Raw genomic sequence first — 15,977 nt, 5'->3', positions numbered from 1 at the left:
TTGATGAGAAACAGCATACTCCACAGAGCAAGTATAAAACTACAATTTCTTCAAGCTTCAATAGGAAAAAACTGTTTATATCTGAAAATATATTGTTTTAAAAACTGACTGAGCTAACAAGCAGACAAGCCTCTCTAGGGGTATACATTATGATGTTTGTATATTTGAAATATATACTGCTGATTAAAAACATGGAGCCAAATGGAAACATGAGTTTTCAAAAGGCTTAGAATATAATCTGTTTTTTTTTAATTATTAGGATTTAAAAACTATAGTCTGTACTTTTTGCTTCCAAACTATTTTATTTAGAAAGAAATGTCAAAATAAAGAGGCGAAATAGTAATAAAAGAAGCATAAAGAAGTATTTAGCACCTGTCAGACCTTGTTATAGCTCACACTGTTACATGAGGAATCATGGTACTGTGTACAAGCGATGATTTGAAACCTTTCAGTAACTTCAATCACAAGTTTTAGGTAGTTCACAGTACTTGCTGGATTTGCTGTCCTTTGTAAGTGGCGAGAAGCATAACCAGCATCCAGGCACACTGGCATCTCATTAGACAGCCAGCAGCCAAAACAGACATTACCTTAATTACTGCAATAAAACTGAGCACAGACCAGCCACCTCCTCCCACCTGTAGCGTGACAGTCCCTATTTCCTGGACCGAACCGCAGGTACCTGCAGCATTTAGCCACTGCGGCTGGTAATCCACAGCTTCCTCAGCTGCTGACCCAGATTTGTGTGCATTCCACCACTGTTTTGAGATAACATGTAACTATCAATTTAGTTACAGTACTGCCATGACACTCCGTGTTCCTAGATTAACGAGAGAGTTTGCAGGCATTTCTTACATCACGGAAACAGCAAAATTCTGAAAAAGCTGATGTCCCAGGAAGCTACATAATTTGAAGGGACTATTATTTGCAGTATTCTCCTTACGAACAACTCATTCTCCTCCCTGTATCGGTGTTGTTGCTAGTCTGCTGTACTGCTCCTAGGGAGAATCCTAGCGGTTAACCCCTACAACACCACACTACTGCCGACAGTTTCCTCCTGCTGTTCATATTAACACTGGTTAGTACGAACTGGGCAAAAATGAAATAAGGCATTAACCGCAGTCCTCCACAGTGTAACAACTACACTTCTTGGACAGAAATCTTTAGCTGCAGAGACTGATGGGTGAAAAAAGGGATACAGAGAACGCTGGGCAGTACAGGACAAGACAGGAATGTAAGTGAGATCCTTGCAATGCTGATGAAGGACTTGCCACATATTCTCTTAGTCTTCACTCCTGCTTTTAGGGAAGGGTAAGCTGCGGCAGCATGGCCATATTTTTATTAATGCTCATTGAATTCCATGCTTGCTCATCGTTTTCTGTCTTGAGTTTACAAGCCAAGCATGCTCCATATGTGTTATTCAGGGCTCCAGGACCCAAAATAGGCTTTCTATCTCTCATAGATACAATAATAAACTCTGGAAAACAAGGCTATCGCCCCGCACATTGCTACTGGACATCTGGAATTGGACACAAATTGCAAGACAGATTTATATGGCTGTATAAACCACTACTATTCTGTATAAAGTCTATTTAATATTTTGCTTTATTTCAGGTCAATAAAAATGTCTCTGTTTTCAATTCTGGCTACTGTTACTCTCAATGGTGAGCAAAAAAGTTAAGCATTGTCATGGCCACAATTTTCAAGCCCAAGTATCAAATGTCAGGTTAATCTTTTGCTCAGCAGGGACAGCTCAATACTCAGACATACTGCATTTGTGATTTTTCACTATGTACAATAAGGGAAAGTACTCTATTTTCAGCTTTCATACACTTATTTTTTTGGCTCATGAAGGAGAAAGGAGCTCTCACCTCCACTGCTAGCAATGGATGCAACACAGCATAGGGAAAGTGGGACTTCCAGCTGGGTGTCTCAAGTCACCCTCACTGATTCTGACTGTGTGAGAGATGAGGGCGCAAAAATTATCAAAACAAGGTTCACATGGGTTTACAGTTATTAACGTTTTCAACAAATGATCTTTTGTATGTATTACACAGTGTTTGGAAAACGTGCTATTACATCCACAGCAAAACTTCAATTAAAAGAATCAATCTAGCATTTATTAGCCAGTACCAAAAATGATCATCTGAGAAGTAAGATCAATATCAAAGTTAAATCTTTTTAAAGACCTTGACCATTAATGAAAATACCTCTCTTATAATAAGATATGTTTATAACATATGTTCAGAACGGATTCCCTCATTTCAATAACTTTTTATGATGTTAAAATTGAGAATCCTCCAGTTTATGTTTCTACATTAGCAAGACTTTCCTTTATTCTAGCTAACTCCATGACTTTGGATTTTTTTTTCCAGTCTACCACAGGAATAAAAAAAACTATCTTAAGTTTCTGTCTTAAAAGTTTATCGTCTACATTATATCAACCATAGATCTCATTTAATACTTAATGCTGACGTGCATATATGATACAATTTGAGGCTATTCTCTAATAATCATGATTGTTGTGACATCTTGCCTGATGCAGAGGTAGGTGCAGGGAGGCACTTGACTGAGATCGCTTTCCTGCCTATAAAGTTGTTTTCCATCAAGTGTCCAAATAAACACCGGGTACCAATTCAGAAACATTTGACTAAATTTGGGATACTTTTATGAAATGCTCTTGCGAGGCAGACAGGGAAATCCAGACTGACAGCTCTTCCTACAGCAGAGCTCCAGAAATGGCCTAGCTTTGTACCCACAGGACAGGATCCCTTAATTGTTTAATATGTGAGTTAGTGTTTAACTTCTGGCCCTCCGGGGATATCGCAGGTTACAGTCCCAGAACTCGTAACAGCCTGGGGGTGTCTGAAAGCAAAGGAGGAGCATCACGCAGGGCTCGGTCACCTCTGGCTCGTAATGGATTTCACTGTTGCAGGCACTGGGGATGGTCTGAGAGCCCTGAGGTGGCCCCGGTGTTAGCCACCCGTGTCTACTGTCCTACCAGCTCCCCGCTATGCCACGCAGCAGCGCAGCATACTAAGCTCTGCACGCAGTATAAAGAACACTGTATAAAAATACTCTAATGCATTTAATATGGAATGACTTTTATATGACAAATAACAGCCTGAAATAGTTCTAACAGAAAAAAACGAATTCATTTTGTGCCCCCCATGATGACAACTGAGAAGCATAAAGGTAAGTTCCCAAACTGGAAACATTCTATAGAGGAGGATATATCAAAAGAACAATTCACAATTGCTCTTGCAACAATGGTGAAAGGCTGACATTGTTTTGGCAAACCTTCTTTTCATGATGCAGCATCGGAGTGTTGGTACTACTTACTAGACATTTTTCCTCTCAGTAACAACTTCAAAAGTTTTATGATCAGAGTGGTTAGCTACTCCGGTGTACAGAGGAGCATAGTACAGCATGTTTGTTTGGTGCTCAACCACGTATCAAGCGAGCTGGAGAATGAGAAATGCTGGATTCTGACTGAACAGACTGCGCTGCCTCCCACTACCATTTACCACGAATGAAAGAGGTACCTGTATTTCTCACAAAGAGAGGCTGCCTTTTGTGCTGCAGATCATGTAACACACAACATGTATTACTGTATTGTGACACAGGAATTCGGTACATTTGAGCTCTGTTTCTGCCACCTTCATCTGTGTTTGGCAATACCTTTTTCCATTTAAATCACCTTGAATACTATGGACTTCTATAACACGACAGAATTACACTTTGCATTCACTTCTTAAATGAGAGTGGGCTCAGGTGATGAAAGATATTTAATTTAAACTGCCCTTCTAATCATTTACACCAAAGCTTTTGATCTAAAAGTGAAAGACAACAGTTTTGAAATCTCCAAGTTCATTTCCCTCATTTCTTTTCACGCTCAAATGAACAATCCAACCTGGAAATTGAGCACAATCAGCACACCTGGATAAAATCCCAAGCATTGCTGTTACATGCAGGTAGTAAGATCAGATACGTCATGCAACTGTGAAGAAAAACACTCAACCCCTCCAAAATTATTATTCTGCTACAAAGGACAGATGTTCTTGAAGGAAGCACTGCTGTATGATTTGGGGTTCAAAGATTGCTACTATTTGGGTGAGGCATGTGTCTGCTTCAGAAACTGCAAATATTACATTACTCACTTTTGTAGCTAGAACCACTATTCCTCTCCTCTAAGAGAAGGGTGATTTTAATTTCTTTTTTTTTTTTTTTTTAAGTAAGCATTTGACTTTTGGCAGCGCTGTCCTGGAATGTAAAATGCCAAGTTGGCAGCTTTCAGAAAGGGAAATTTCAGTAAGTTGGGATGGTCTCTTTGGGCTCATATTTCTTGCAGTTCTTTTTCCATGTGCCTGTATCCCCAGGTTACCAGCAACAGCTCTTACCTACAGCTTTGTTTCTTGCTGCATATTTTATTAACTCTAGTTTTTCAACCATAGCATCATTGTATCCTTCAGGAATTCATTGTAAACTTCTGTCAGCCTCGTCTTTTCCTGAAATACCTAACAGTCTAAGGGTTCCAGTATGTGCATGCCAGGGCTCTGAAATTCTGACTCTCACAGTGCCACGCTGCCCTACGCTGAAGATGACAGAAGTCCAGATTTGCTAGCAGCCACATCCCTCATGCTCACTCCCCACAGCCTTGGTTAGGTTACAATAACAAACATTTTGCATTAGAAAATTCCCTGACAAATACAGTAATATCTTCCTTCATAGGAAATATAATTCCCTTACTGACAGCAGTATTTTGAAGAACAGGAGCTGAATTAGGCTGCTGTAGAGACAAATCAATTAAAGAGTTGATTTCAGCCGATAATAAAATACCTCTTGAAGTCCTTAGGACTGGACACTTCAAATTACCAGTGACAAAACCCTCTCTGTAATGATGAGTAAAGGAGATAAAGTTTGCAATTCTGACAAATGACTTAAAAGAATCAAGACTCAGTGCAGGTAACTAATTACAGTTCAATGGTGAAAGGGTGAGCAGAGTGCATTTCCTGCACTGTTTCTTTTCCGGTTATTATTGTGTGACTAAGACCAGTCCTGTGGAACAGCCTCATCAGAATGCTCGTTTCCACGAACGCAGCGCTGGGGCAGTTACAATGGCTGCTGCCTGATGAACGTATTCAAGATGACAGGCCAAGCGCACCTACCTTCCATTAACAGCAAAACAGAGACGACATATTCCATGCAGCACTGCTGTGGCATTTTGTAGAAAAGTTGCTATTTTGGGATTCTCATCAACAGGGCCTTGAATGGAGAGGAAACCGCAACACAGCTTGTCTATCAATCCTATGTTCACCACGTAACTAGAAACAGAGGAAAAATTGTATTAACAAAATAGTTCCATGCCAGTTTTGGTAACTTTGCAAAAGCAATTTCTGCTTCTCCACTATCAAACCATACAAAACGCAGGTTGTGATTGCTTCAATACTCTTTCTGAAATTGAAAAGAACAATTTCTGTTCTTTCTGTTATTGAAAGAACAATTGAACAAGAAATTGTTCTTTCAATAGAACAATTCAAATTACGGTAACTTCAGATTTGGCTCTCTGTAACTATCAGTACTTTCTGTTAAGAGATCTGTCTGTTGTAGGATAATCTGTATTATACTGTACAAGAAAGATGAGTGTAAATGTTTATTTTATCATCCTCCTAGAATGACAATGGAATTTTGTCATGGTTAAATGATTTATAATAATCCTGATAACTTTACAACAGCACAATTTCCTTTTAGCATGGAGAGACAACTTTGTAGAACACACTAATTCAAGAAGACAATGATGTTACCCACACAAGGTTTTATTGCAATACATGTATCATAACAACTATTGCCCAGTTTTTGGTTATTTTTTTTCCGTTTTTCAATATATGCAACAGTTAAGAGACTATACAGAACATGCAGGTAACGACCTTCTACCATCAGTACGGAGGGGTCAGGATCAAAAAACCTCAGCAGCTGAACCAAAACTAAACACAGAAAACCATGCTAGTGACTTTTTTTTTAATTTTTAAACTGGAAACTCCTCTTTCCTTTTTATTATCAGAGTAGATGAGATCATGATTGCTGATCATCAGATCACTCATGCTTAAGTTTCTTTTTTGAATTTCTAATGGCTTGGAAACTTAGGCCAAAAAATTTGCTGTACATCCTTGTACCAAGAACTCTCTGTCCACACCAGGTTCTCTCATACTTTGATCATTATCAACTCTACTTAACCTGTGCACACAGACATATTTTTTCCCATGTCACCTTACTGATATCACCTAACTTCACACACTTTCCTTTTTTTTACCACAAACATTCAGCTTCTCAGACTTTACTCCAGCTCAACTGTTCGTTCTGCTGACTTACGTGAGATAACTTCCTTTGTGGAGGCAAAAAATCTGCTGCAATCACCTCCTCCTCTTTGCCCCGTAATTTTCTTTGTATTTTCCTTCACTCTTACCAAGTGAGAGAAACTTCTTGTCAAAATCAGAACAGCTGCTGTTATACAGCCTGTGCCTCTACCTGACTTAACAGACACAGGGAACCGCTTGCTTTCAGACACCATCAACCAATTCACTGTTTTTACACCAACAGCCTACACTAAACCATCTTGTTATTAATATTACTCAGTCCTACCAGCTGTTCTGTCTACTTGCTTGTCAAGACCATTTGTTAGTGATTGCCCCTTAGAGCCCCCTTGAGATGGGAACAACATTGACCGTATCTTTCCATAATGCCAAGACCATCCTGACTTGACTAAGTACAGAACATTATTAAATAATATTGATTCCAGTAAATAAATTATACTGATCAGATAATGCTTGTCTCAGGAGCTGTACAAATTGTTATTAAAAATAACTATTCCCTCGCATGTCTTACAGTCTGACTTTGAAAAAGCAGAGATTTCTAAGATTAGGGAAGAAAACCTCTCCACTTCTCAGACACTGTTGTTGCTCAAAGGCTGGTCTCTCCTCTGTGCTTGGAGCTAGACTTTCTGCCAAAGTTTACTCTGCTGACACAAAGCTTTTGGAAGCAATGAAAGTAAGAATAAAAACACAGTGGATATAAAGCAAGAAGTCTAACTGCAGTATTAATTTTTAAAGCTGCTGAAGTGTAGCAGTTAAACACACTTTAAGACACACCGAGGTTACTAATCGCACACTCGCTGCTCAGGTAAGCTCGTCTGTCCTATTTAGCAACATGAAAGGTTACCAGCGTTAGGTTTCTTGCAGATTTTGATCTAAGCAATCTACCTGATCATACAGGTGATAAGCAAGCCCTCCTGTATTAGCAGAGTAACTCCAGGAACAGAGCTGGGTATTAGATACATCACAGTCACAGAGAAATGCTAAGTGCTAGAAATCTCTCTGTGAAACAGGGGCGGGGGGGGAGATGAAGAACTAAATAAAATACAGCTAATACTGACAGGTGATTACTCACAAAAAGGTACAACTATTCTCATCAATATTCTCTTCCTTTTTGCCTAAGAACATCTCTACAGTCTGACTGACACCTGCAAAACGTATTCATTGTCCCTATTCCTTTACACCCACACCTGGACACAAAGTGGCGGCTCTTTTGGCAGAGAAGAAATGGATGAGAGTTTTCAGTCTGCTGGGACTATTCCTTAATGGCATCCGGAGACAATGAGAAGATGCATGAAGCACTCCCTTCGCTCAAGAACTGAGCATGCAGACAAGTGGAATGTCAAAGCTCTCTTATCTATCACCTCCATCTCCCAGTCTTTTTACCCATGGTGGCAGAGTTCAAATAACCGGGCTCCCCTTTCATACCCAGTGTGGAGATAATTGTTGTTTATGCATCAGGTCTAGTAGCCCCAAATGGAGAGAAAAAAAAAAATCAACTTTCCTCTTTCTTCCCCATCTTCCTAAAACTCTCATTTAATCAACTCCCCAAGGACATACGATACAACGACCAGGAGGTGAAAGATTCTCATTAATAACAGAATTTGTCTGTTTTTGACTAGTTTAAAATGCCCTCTCTCTTTTTTTCCTAATTGCGCTATTACCTTGTCATTGTGCCTTTCATTCTTCATTTATAACCAGATCCCCTAAAGTGCCTGAGGTGAGGGACCTAGCTGGATTCTCATGTATCTTCTTATCTTAAGGGTATGCCTGTGCTTGGCCCAGTCAGTGTCAGATGTCTGTCCAGCACAAATATCAATAAGCAGACCTCCCACCCTCCCATTCATAAACGAGGAGAATACAACATCCTGAAATTTCACACTCTATCAAAACCTGTTTGGGGAGAAGGCGGGTTACATGAGAACAATAAACTTTTAGAGGTCACTGGTATCTATGACAACTATCTGTTTTGCTTTCCTCCTCCAGCTGTCTTTTTTGTATCCGTCAACATCAGACCAGACTTGGAAAAGTCTGAAGATGCTCACCGTGACACATTTGCAGTAGCATATAATCAGAATTTCACTTCTTCAGAAGGCCGTCATCAGTACTGATGACTACTGATGACTAGTGAAACTGCACAGCTCTAGCAAGTCTGGTGTATTGTTGGATATGTATTAGTTTATGTATATATTATATAGACACTAATTATATATATTAATGTATTCAGCTTCAAGTATTTCTACCAAAGAATTAGAATGCTTCAAGTAAGAATGAGAAAAGTATTCTCTTTTAGTCGACTGTTAGAATTCACCGAGTTATTTTAACTGAAATTTTGCTCAAGAAATATACTTAGAAAAGAAAATTGCTGTTACAATACAGCTGCATTATAAAGGCTGAAATCCAATTATAGGAATTACTGGGTAATCTTTAAGTCAGCAGTATATATTCTACGGCAAGCTTCTATGAATACATGTATGGTATGCAGGACCACACGGGCAATGGGCACACACTGTTGACATGGAGAACTGAGAGAAAATAATATAAATATGGAAACTGACTCCTAGGTAATCAGGAGATGAAACGCACAGAAAGGGCACAGAAAACCAAGCCTAAAATTAAGACTCCTGGTTTTCTGTATTTCTGTGTGTGCAGTTTTTTGAAGAATATCTTTGTTTGAGAATATAGCATTTCAATAGGTGTCTTGATCACACACACAACCTACTCTTACTAAGTTACGAGTCAGAGTAGTTTGTTCCTTTCTTAAATTACTGTAATTTTCTTTCTCTGTAGTAAAGAAGGTTTAGAGAAGTTTGTGGTGTTTTTTTTTTTAAATTATTTAACCTGATTAGGTCTTGGACTCTGCTGTTGAAGGCTTCCACTTGTGAGGATTTACTTTTCACTTCCTGTAATAACTTCAGTGCAGTAGGGTGGTTGTTTCCATCTGGGAAGCTCGAGATTAGACATCTGAAAATCACAGCAGTTATCCTCAGAAGTCCTGTTGTTAAACCTTCAAATATCTGCTTATTTGCACTTCTGCCCGAAATAGCATTATGGTCATCTGGAACACTAACCTAAATAAAGAGAAAAAAAGAAAGAACAACTAGAATTCAGTAAAAAGAATAAAAGTTTGTAGAGAAACAATCAGAAAGTTGCGTAAGAGTACATTAAAAAAAAAGCAATATATTCTAGCACACACATGGACATGAAAGCATTTTGGGTACAAGAAGAGGTCTATACTCCTTATGCAGATAATACAGGCTGAAACAGAATATATCAAGTCAAAACAGTGGTTAGTGTACAAGAACCAAAGGAAGCTTTATAGCAGCGGAGTATTTCATCAGTATGATTGTGCTCTTAAGCACACACAGGATTTTTGATGAGTCACTAGCAAAAAAGCTTTTATTTTCCTTTAAATTTGACTGTGAATAAACAAACTACTGAGAGGGCTCCTTTTGACTACTACACTGCATTACCACGAAGACATATTAAATGTCTAGGATACACAAAGCATTCAGTAATACAGAAGAAAAATAGCTATTTTCTGTGCAAGAAATTTACTGCTGTATAGCAATCCCCTACCTGACTTTTGAAAAAACCATGATGTACCATCAGAAGGCTACTCAACAGTTTGGGTCCTCAACAAAGACCATTACAAAAGTGAGTATTTTGAAAGGCAAAATTTCTTGTGTCACAGCAGGTACAACTGTGGCTCTTCACAGAAAAAGGCAATATGCTTTGCAGGCAACAGGAATGATCTTCGCAATGAGATCTAATCCCTGATGGACGTCCTCTTTCATAGCAAAAAACAAACAAAAAATTACAGAAATAGCCTGATGTAAGTGTCCTTCTAAAGAATTTCATGAGGAATTTTGATGTTAGAAAAATTACAGATTTTTTTACCAAAAACCCCAAGATAGATTGTGATGCAACTCAAACCGCAACTAAGAAAAAAACCCAAACCTGTATCTGGAAGGATACTAGTTTACCCTTTAGGAAACAGCACATCGAAGCACCTGTGCAGCAGGTTTAGACAACCCACAGCAAGGCCACAGATGCCAGCTGGTAACAACAGCAAAGACGCTGGGGAACACAAAACTTTTCCAGTCTACGAGGAGATACCCAGTTGTGCTGCTGAGCTTCTGCAGAACTGAACTCAGAAGCACTTACGGCACCTGCTGAGGTGCAGGCAGAAGGTAACACAGGGCTGGTTTATGCCAGCGTAGAGGGAAACCTTCCCTGAGTCAAGGTAGGTGAATTACAGTGGTTCCCCTTCGTACCTGAAAAAACCTGCCAGAGAATTCCCTTTCCCGAGCAGGTGTCAGAACTTCTCAGCCAGGTGGTTTACTACTGAAGCTAACCCGGAGTAACCAAGTATTTCAAAGAGCAAAGTGCTCCTCCCAGGCAAGATGACCCTTAAGGCAAGGCTCCAGGTCTTTCAGTCACAGTCCTCTCAGCCAGCTTTTTTTCACAAAGGAAGAGAACTGCTAAATCTTCCAAAGTCGACAAATATGAAGAGTCCCAATTTTGTAAAAACTGAAAGCCAACTGTTCAAAGTAGAAATTTCTGACAGAGAAGGAGACTTATCAAAAAACCTACAAAACTGTCCTGACCAAATCTGATGAGAAGAATCCAATCCCCTCCCTACAAAAAAACCCCAAACAAACAAATCCTGAAACAACTACAGGCGCTACCTGAGAAGACAGAAAAACTGTGTGAATCCTAGGGCACAACCTGACAGACGGAACATTGTAAAGGATGACATAAATAATACGGTTCTAAAAGATGCCAATGGGAAATTCCTTCCACCCACCAGCCTCACATGAGGCACAGAGAAAGCCTGAGCACTTTTACGGATATCTTTATATTTTAATGATTAAGAACAGCAGGAAAAAGTCCCATGAATAAAAAAGGCCTGAACATCACAATATAAAACATCACCTGACAACCACTGCACTTGTCCATCAGATGTCAGCCACCTGTCAATCATGTCAGAAGCACAACATGCAGTTCTCTCTGAACAGGCCTCAGAGGAGACGAATATGATTTTCCTACATCATTAAACTAGAGCCCACTCCTACGAAAGGCGCTGAAGTTGAGATGTACAAATGTAAATCTGAAGACAGATCTACATGCAGGATACACATCTGGAAGGAAACCCTCATGGAGCGTGTCATTTCTTTGTATCTTTTTATTTTATTTTTTCATTTCTGAAGTCCAAGACAACTTAAACCAGCTGACATCCTGCCCTCTTAGGATCACGCCGTAGGCGAGGCGTGGGCGGCTGCCCTGCAGCTCTGCTGGCAGCACAGGGGGTCAGGGCACAGGGCTCCCAGCACGCCCCTGCGCTTAACGCTGCCAGACCCCACGGAGCAGCACACCTCTGCCCAGGCGCTTCTATGAGATGGCTTGAGGCTTTCAGCACTGTAATTAGTGATCAATATTGGCTGAAATTTTATTTTCATTCCAGGTTAAAATCATTTACACTCGGTATGCGCGAGTGAGGTCACAGAAAACCATTCCTCTCTGCACAGGTATCAGGAGGGATTTGGTAACACTTGGTAACAAAGAACAACATGCACATTTCTGTATTATTCATCAGCTCTGAGCCTTGTCTTGGTACTTAAAACTCATTGTAATGGTCTGTTTCTGGTGATGAGCCAAGTGAGCAAGTGAGAAGTCTTCAGCTGCTTATTCAAGTTCAATAGGAAAAATAGTATTATGTTGCTCATTATGTTGCTCCAGTAACTTCTGTTGACTAAAATAATTCACGCCTAACGGTTCTAATTGCCTACTGAAACAGATGGATTAAGCTTTGCAATGTATAAATTGACTTAAATGTGGTGACTTCGTACTAGGAATGCCAAGTTTTAAAAATTCCTAACAAACGTTACTCACTGCTTTTTCACCTAATATAAAAACATTATACATTACTTATTTCCTAAAAGATTTATTAATATTTTGCAGTAGAGCCTTCCATTTGCTGTAATGGATGGTACTATAAATAAATGTTTATTTTTGTCTTCTAGTTGAATGTACATATGACAACTGTATTTTCTAAGTATATAGCCCTTAGCTACACAAGTTCGTGTTTTAATATAAAACTGCTCTTCCTAATTTGTATAATAAATAGATCTGGCACTCTTAATACAATCCCTTATTGCAGAGCTGATTCTTCACATACAATTTTTGGGGGAAGTGTGTGTGTGTATTAATATAAAGTGAGAACAAACGTGGCTTTTATACAGTGTATGGGAAAGAGGAGACAGAAGGAAATCTGTTTTACAGAAAATGGTTAAGTTTGAACTTAATTCCTACCTTTAATACTGTCCGCTTATACAAACTCAAATGAGTGACAAAAGATCAGCTCTTTTACCAAAGAAGTAATTAATGGGATAGTGTGAAAATGTGTTGAGATTTATGTGCAGAATTAATTGGAGTGCTTCCAAAAGTGATGTCTTTCTTTGCTTGTTGATTAGTATATCAGGCAAGGGGGTCAGAAATCTTAAGATTTAATAGTGTAATTACGAAAGCTTTCAAGCTCTGCTTTCATTGTGTTGATTACACACAGAGTTAATGGTATTCAGAGAAACTGTTTGCTGAACATGGGCTTTGGATGAATAAACATTAAAACATTCCACATTTCTATTTCTGAGGTTTCATTGGTTTCACAGTTTAACTGACACAAATCTATAGGTATGATTACACACTTAGAGTGATTTGTCAAGTAATTGGTATAAAATGTATTTAAATCACAAAGAAAAATCCACAAAAATGTAACTATTGCTCAATCATTTGATACATCCAACATCTCAACGTTATTTTAGCATTTATGATGACTGCCAATGCTGGGCCTAATCAAGACTCCTGCTTCTTTAAATCACTTCTTGAACCAAACGCTCTGATGACCAGATTCTCAACTCTGTGACAGTCTCCATACACTGTTAAGCCATTCAGCAGAGAATTCCTTGTGCAGGGATTCCCTTGCTTGTGCGGAGCTGCCATAAGCTCTTCAGCTCTGCCCACCACCCAGGACTTAATCCTGCAAGATGCTGAACAATATGGCCCCAATCCAGTAAAGCACTTAGGCACACATTTAATATAGCTGCAAACGCTACTCCACTCTGGCTCATGTCACCAGAAGTACCTCTGCATATCACAGCACATTTTTTCTCAGTGCTAACAAAAAAACTTCCCAACAAACAATTTACAGTTGGCTACTTAGAGCTGTCACTGAAAACTCATTTATATTTTTGTCTCGGAAAAAGCATAATCCTTCACAGCCATGAAGAGTTTTAAATACAGAGCTGCTAAACCCGCATGGGAAGTCTTCAGACCCATCGAAGCACCCAACTGCTGTTCATTTGGTCACTTACGCTGTATTCTTCTCCCATCCGCAGTGGCAGTTTTGTGCTTTTTGCATGTGTAAGTCATTTGGCTTGCCTCAAAAACACTCTAAAAAAATACGTATTTTCAAAATATTATCTATAGGATGTCAGAGTTGCTACGTGGCAGCTAAAGAAATGGAAATGGCCCAGGCAGTCTATAGGCTTAAGATGGTGCAGAAAGGTTTAAACTCTCCACTCCTAAACACTTCAATATGTCATGACTTTTCTTACCACAGCCCTATCTTTAAGATTTACTACAGGATTAACATACTGGCTGCCTACCGGAGTAAATAAACAAAACAGAAGTTTTTGGTCTTTTAAAAGTTACATTATTAAAAAGAAAGAAAAATACATGAAATTTCTGCGCTTTTTTTTTTTTTTTTTACACTGACAACACTGACCGAATTGCCTTAGAAATGATCTGATGCACAGAGCTGACATCTAACTGAGGTACTTCCTTGCCAGCCTTGATACTTCTGGGTGCTGGTCCTCAGGTCTTCAACGAGAACCGAAACCAGAGGGAGAGCTTTAGATCTCTTAGTGACCGAGAAGGTATAAACTCTCCACAGTCTCGTTATTAGGGGCTGGAAGTACTGTCAGTGCCACAACAGCACAACGCTGGGGAGACAGAATGTAACTTCACATGTTTTTATGTTCACTAATGATCTACTTTAGGGTGTTCAGATGTTACACACTCAAAGATTGCCTTAAAAAAACCTCCAGTAATTTGGTTGTGGTTTAACCCCAACCAGCAACTAAGCACCACCCAGCAGCCACTAGCTCACTCCCCCTGTGGTGGAACTGGGGGAGAGAACTGGAAGGGTAAAAGTGAGAAAACTCGTGGTTTAAGAACAATTTAATAAATGAAATATGGTAACAATAATAATGATGATGACGTAAGGAAAAGGCAAATAACAGGGAGAGAGAAATAAAACCCCAGACAGTTTGCTCGCCACCACCCGACCGATGCCCAGCCAGTCTCTCAGCAGCGGCCCCCCACCAACCTCCCCCTTCGTATTACTGCTGAGCACGACCACGACATCAACATCGTCATCGTACGGTGTGGCACAGCCCTTGGGCCAGCTGGGGTCAGTGTCCCCTGCCGGCCCCCCGTGCACCCCCCACCTGCTGGCTGCTGGGGCAGGAAGAGGAGCAGAAAAGGCCTTGGCGCTGTGTTATGTATCTACCTAAAGGAGTAATAAAAATAATCTGATTCTAGCCTTTTGCAATTAATCTTAAGCAGAAAGAAAGAGTCTAAAGATTTTATTGCATGTGCAGGGTACTAGCAGGAACGCACATGAACAGAATTCCACGACTCTATGAAGTGCACAGCAGAAATGTCTCAGTGTCTAATTCACAATGAGTATTGATCTGCACTGTGCTTTAACTGGTAACAGCAGGTATGCGATGATGGAAAAGATCTGAATAAATGAACAAAATCTTCTAAGGAGTTTTACTGGACAAGGTGGTCTTGTCCAGCTTGTTATTCTCAAAAGCTTTTTGAAATGTCACTTCCATCTATCTGAGAACGTATAGTTCAAAACCAAACTGTCATTCTCATTGTGAAATCATGAAAGGACAGATATCCAAGAAACACTCCCAACCCCCAATCTGTTTACTAAACGAAAAATTATTTACAAATGCAGGCACAGATATTTACAGTTTATATCTACGTTTTTTCCAGTTATCTTCACGGAACAGTGTATGATGGCTGTCTAAAAAAATAAACAACCCCCAAACTATCCTTACACACTCACAGCTCAGCTTCACATATACTTCTCTCAGTGTGAAACCTTCCAAAATATACAATCAAAAAAGTTCTCATTATTTTGCAACTGTCTTCTGGGTACAGTAGACAAAGAAGAGCAGAGAGCTCAGTCTGTAGATAAATGAAGTTACAGCTCGAGCACAAGACCTGCATGGATGTAGTTGGGAAGGTTTGATCCATTAACCACTGAAATCAGGAAACACACTACTACTGACCTCAACAGCCATCGACTTTGTGTCACCTGAGCCAAGGAGGCTAAGAAAGGTAAAATGGCAAGTAGCCTACAGAAGGTTTTCTACCAGTCTGTTTAGGTATTAGATAAAAGGAGGTCTAAACAGGACACTTCTAACAACCAACCTGGGTGGTTGGATGTCACAAAATGGTAAGAAATACAGTCCGTTTGTTATTCTACCATTTCCCGTTGGTATCCCAGCTTTCGTCAGAGAAAAAATAGTTTTG

General features: G+C 39.6%; 1 protein-coding gene across 6 annotated transcripts in view; it reads right to left on the bottom strand.

Annotated features, from left to right (window-relative positions):
• SCAPER (S-phase cyclin A associated protein in the ER) overlaps positions 1-15,977 on the bottom strand; it is a 168,168-nt gene that overhangs the window by 29,537 nt on the left and 122,654 nt on the right. For all 6 annotated transcript variants that reach the window (XM_080396856.1, XM_080396858.1, XM_080396857.1 and 3 more), the window contains 2 exons: positions 9,207-9,436; positions 5,166-5,321 (listed from right to left, as the gene is read on the bottom strand). In XM_080396856.1, coding sequence (XP_080252982.1) covers positions 5,166-5,321; positions 9,207-9,436 — 386 coding nt within the window. The remainder of the gene's footprint in view (positions 1-5,165; positions 5,322-9,206; positions 9,437-15,977) is intronic.

This window comes from Falco punctatus, assembly GCF_963210335.1.
Source record: "Falco punctatus genome assembly, chromosome: 7".
Lineage (NCBI taxonomy): Eukaryota > Metazoa > Chordata > Aves > Falconiformes > Falconidae > Falco > Falco punctatus.
The sequence above is the reverse complement of the archived record's forward strand: the minus strand, read 5'-3'. Positions and strand labels throughout refer to the sequence as shown.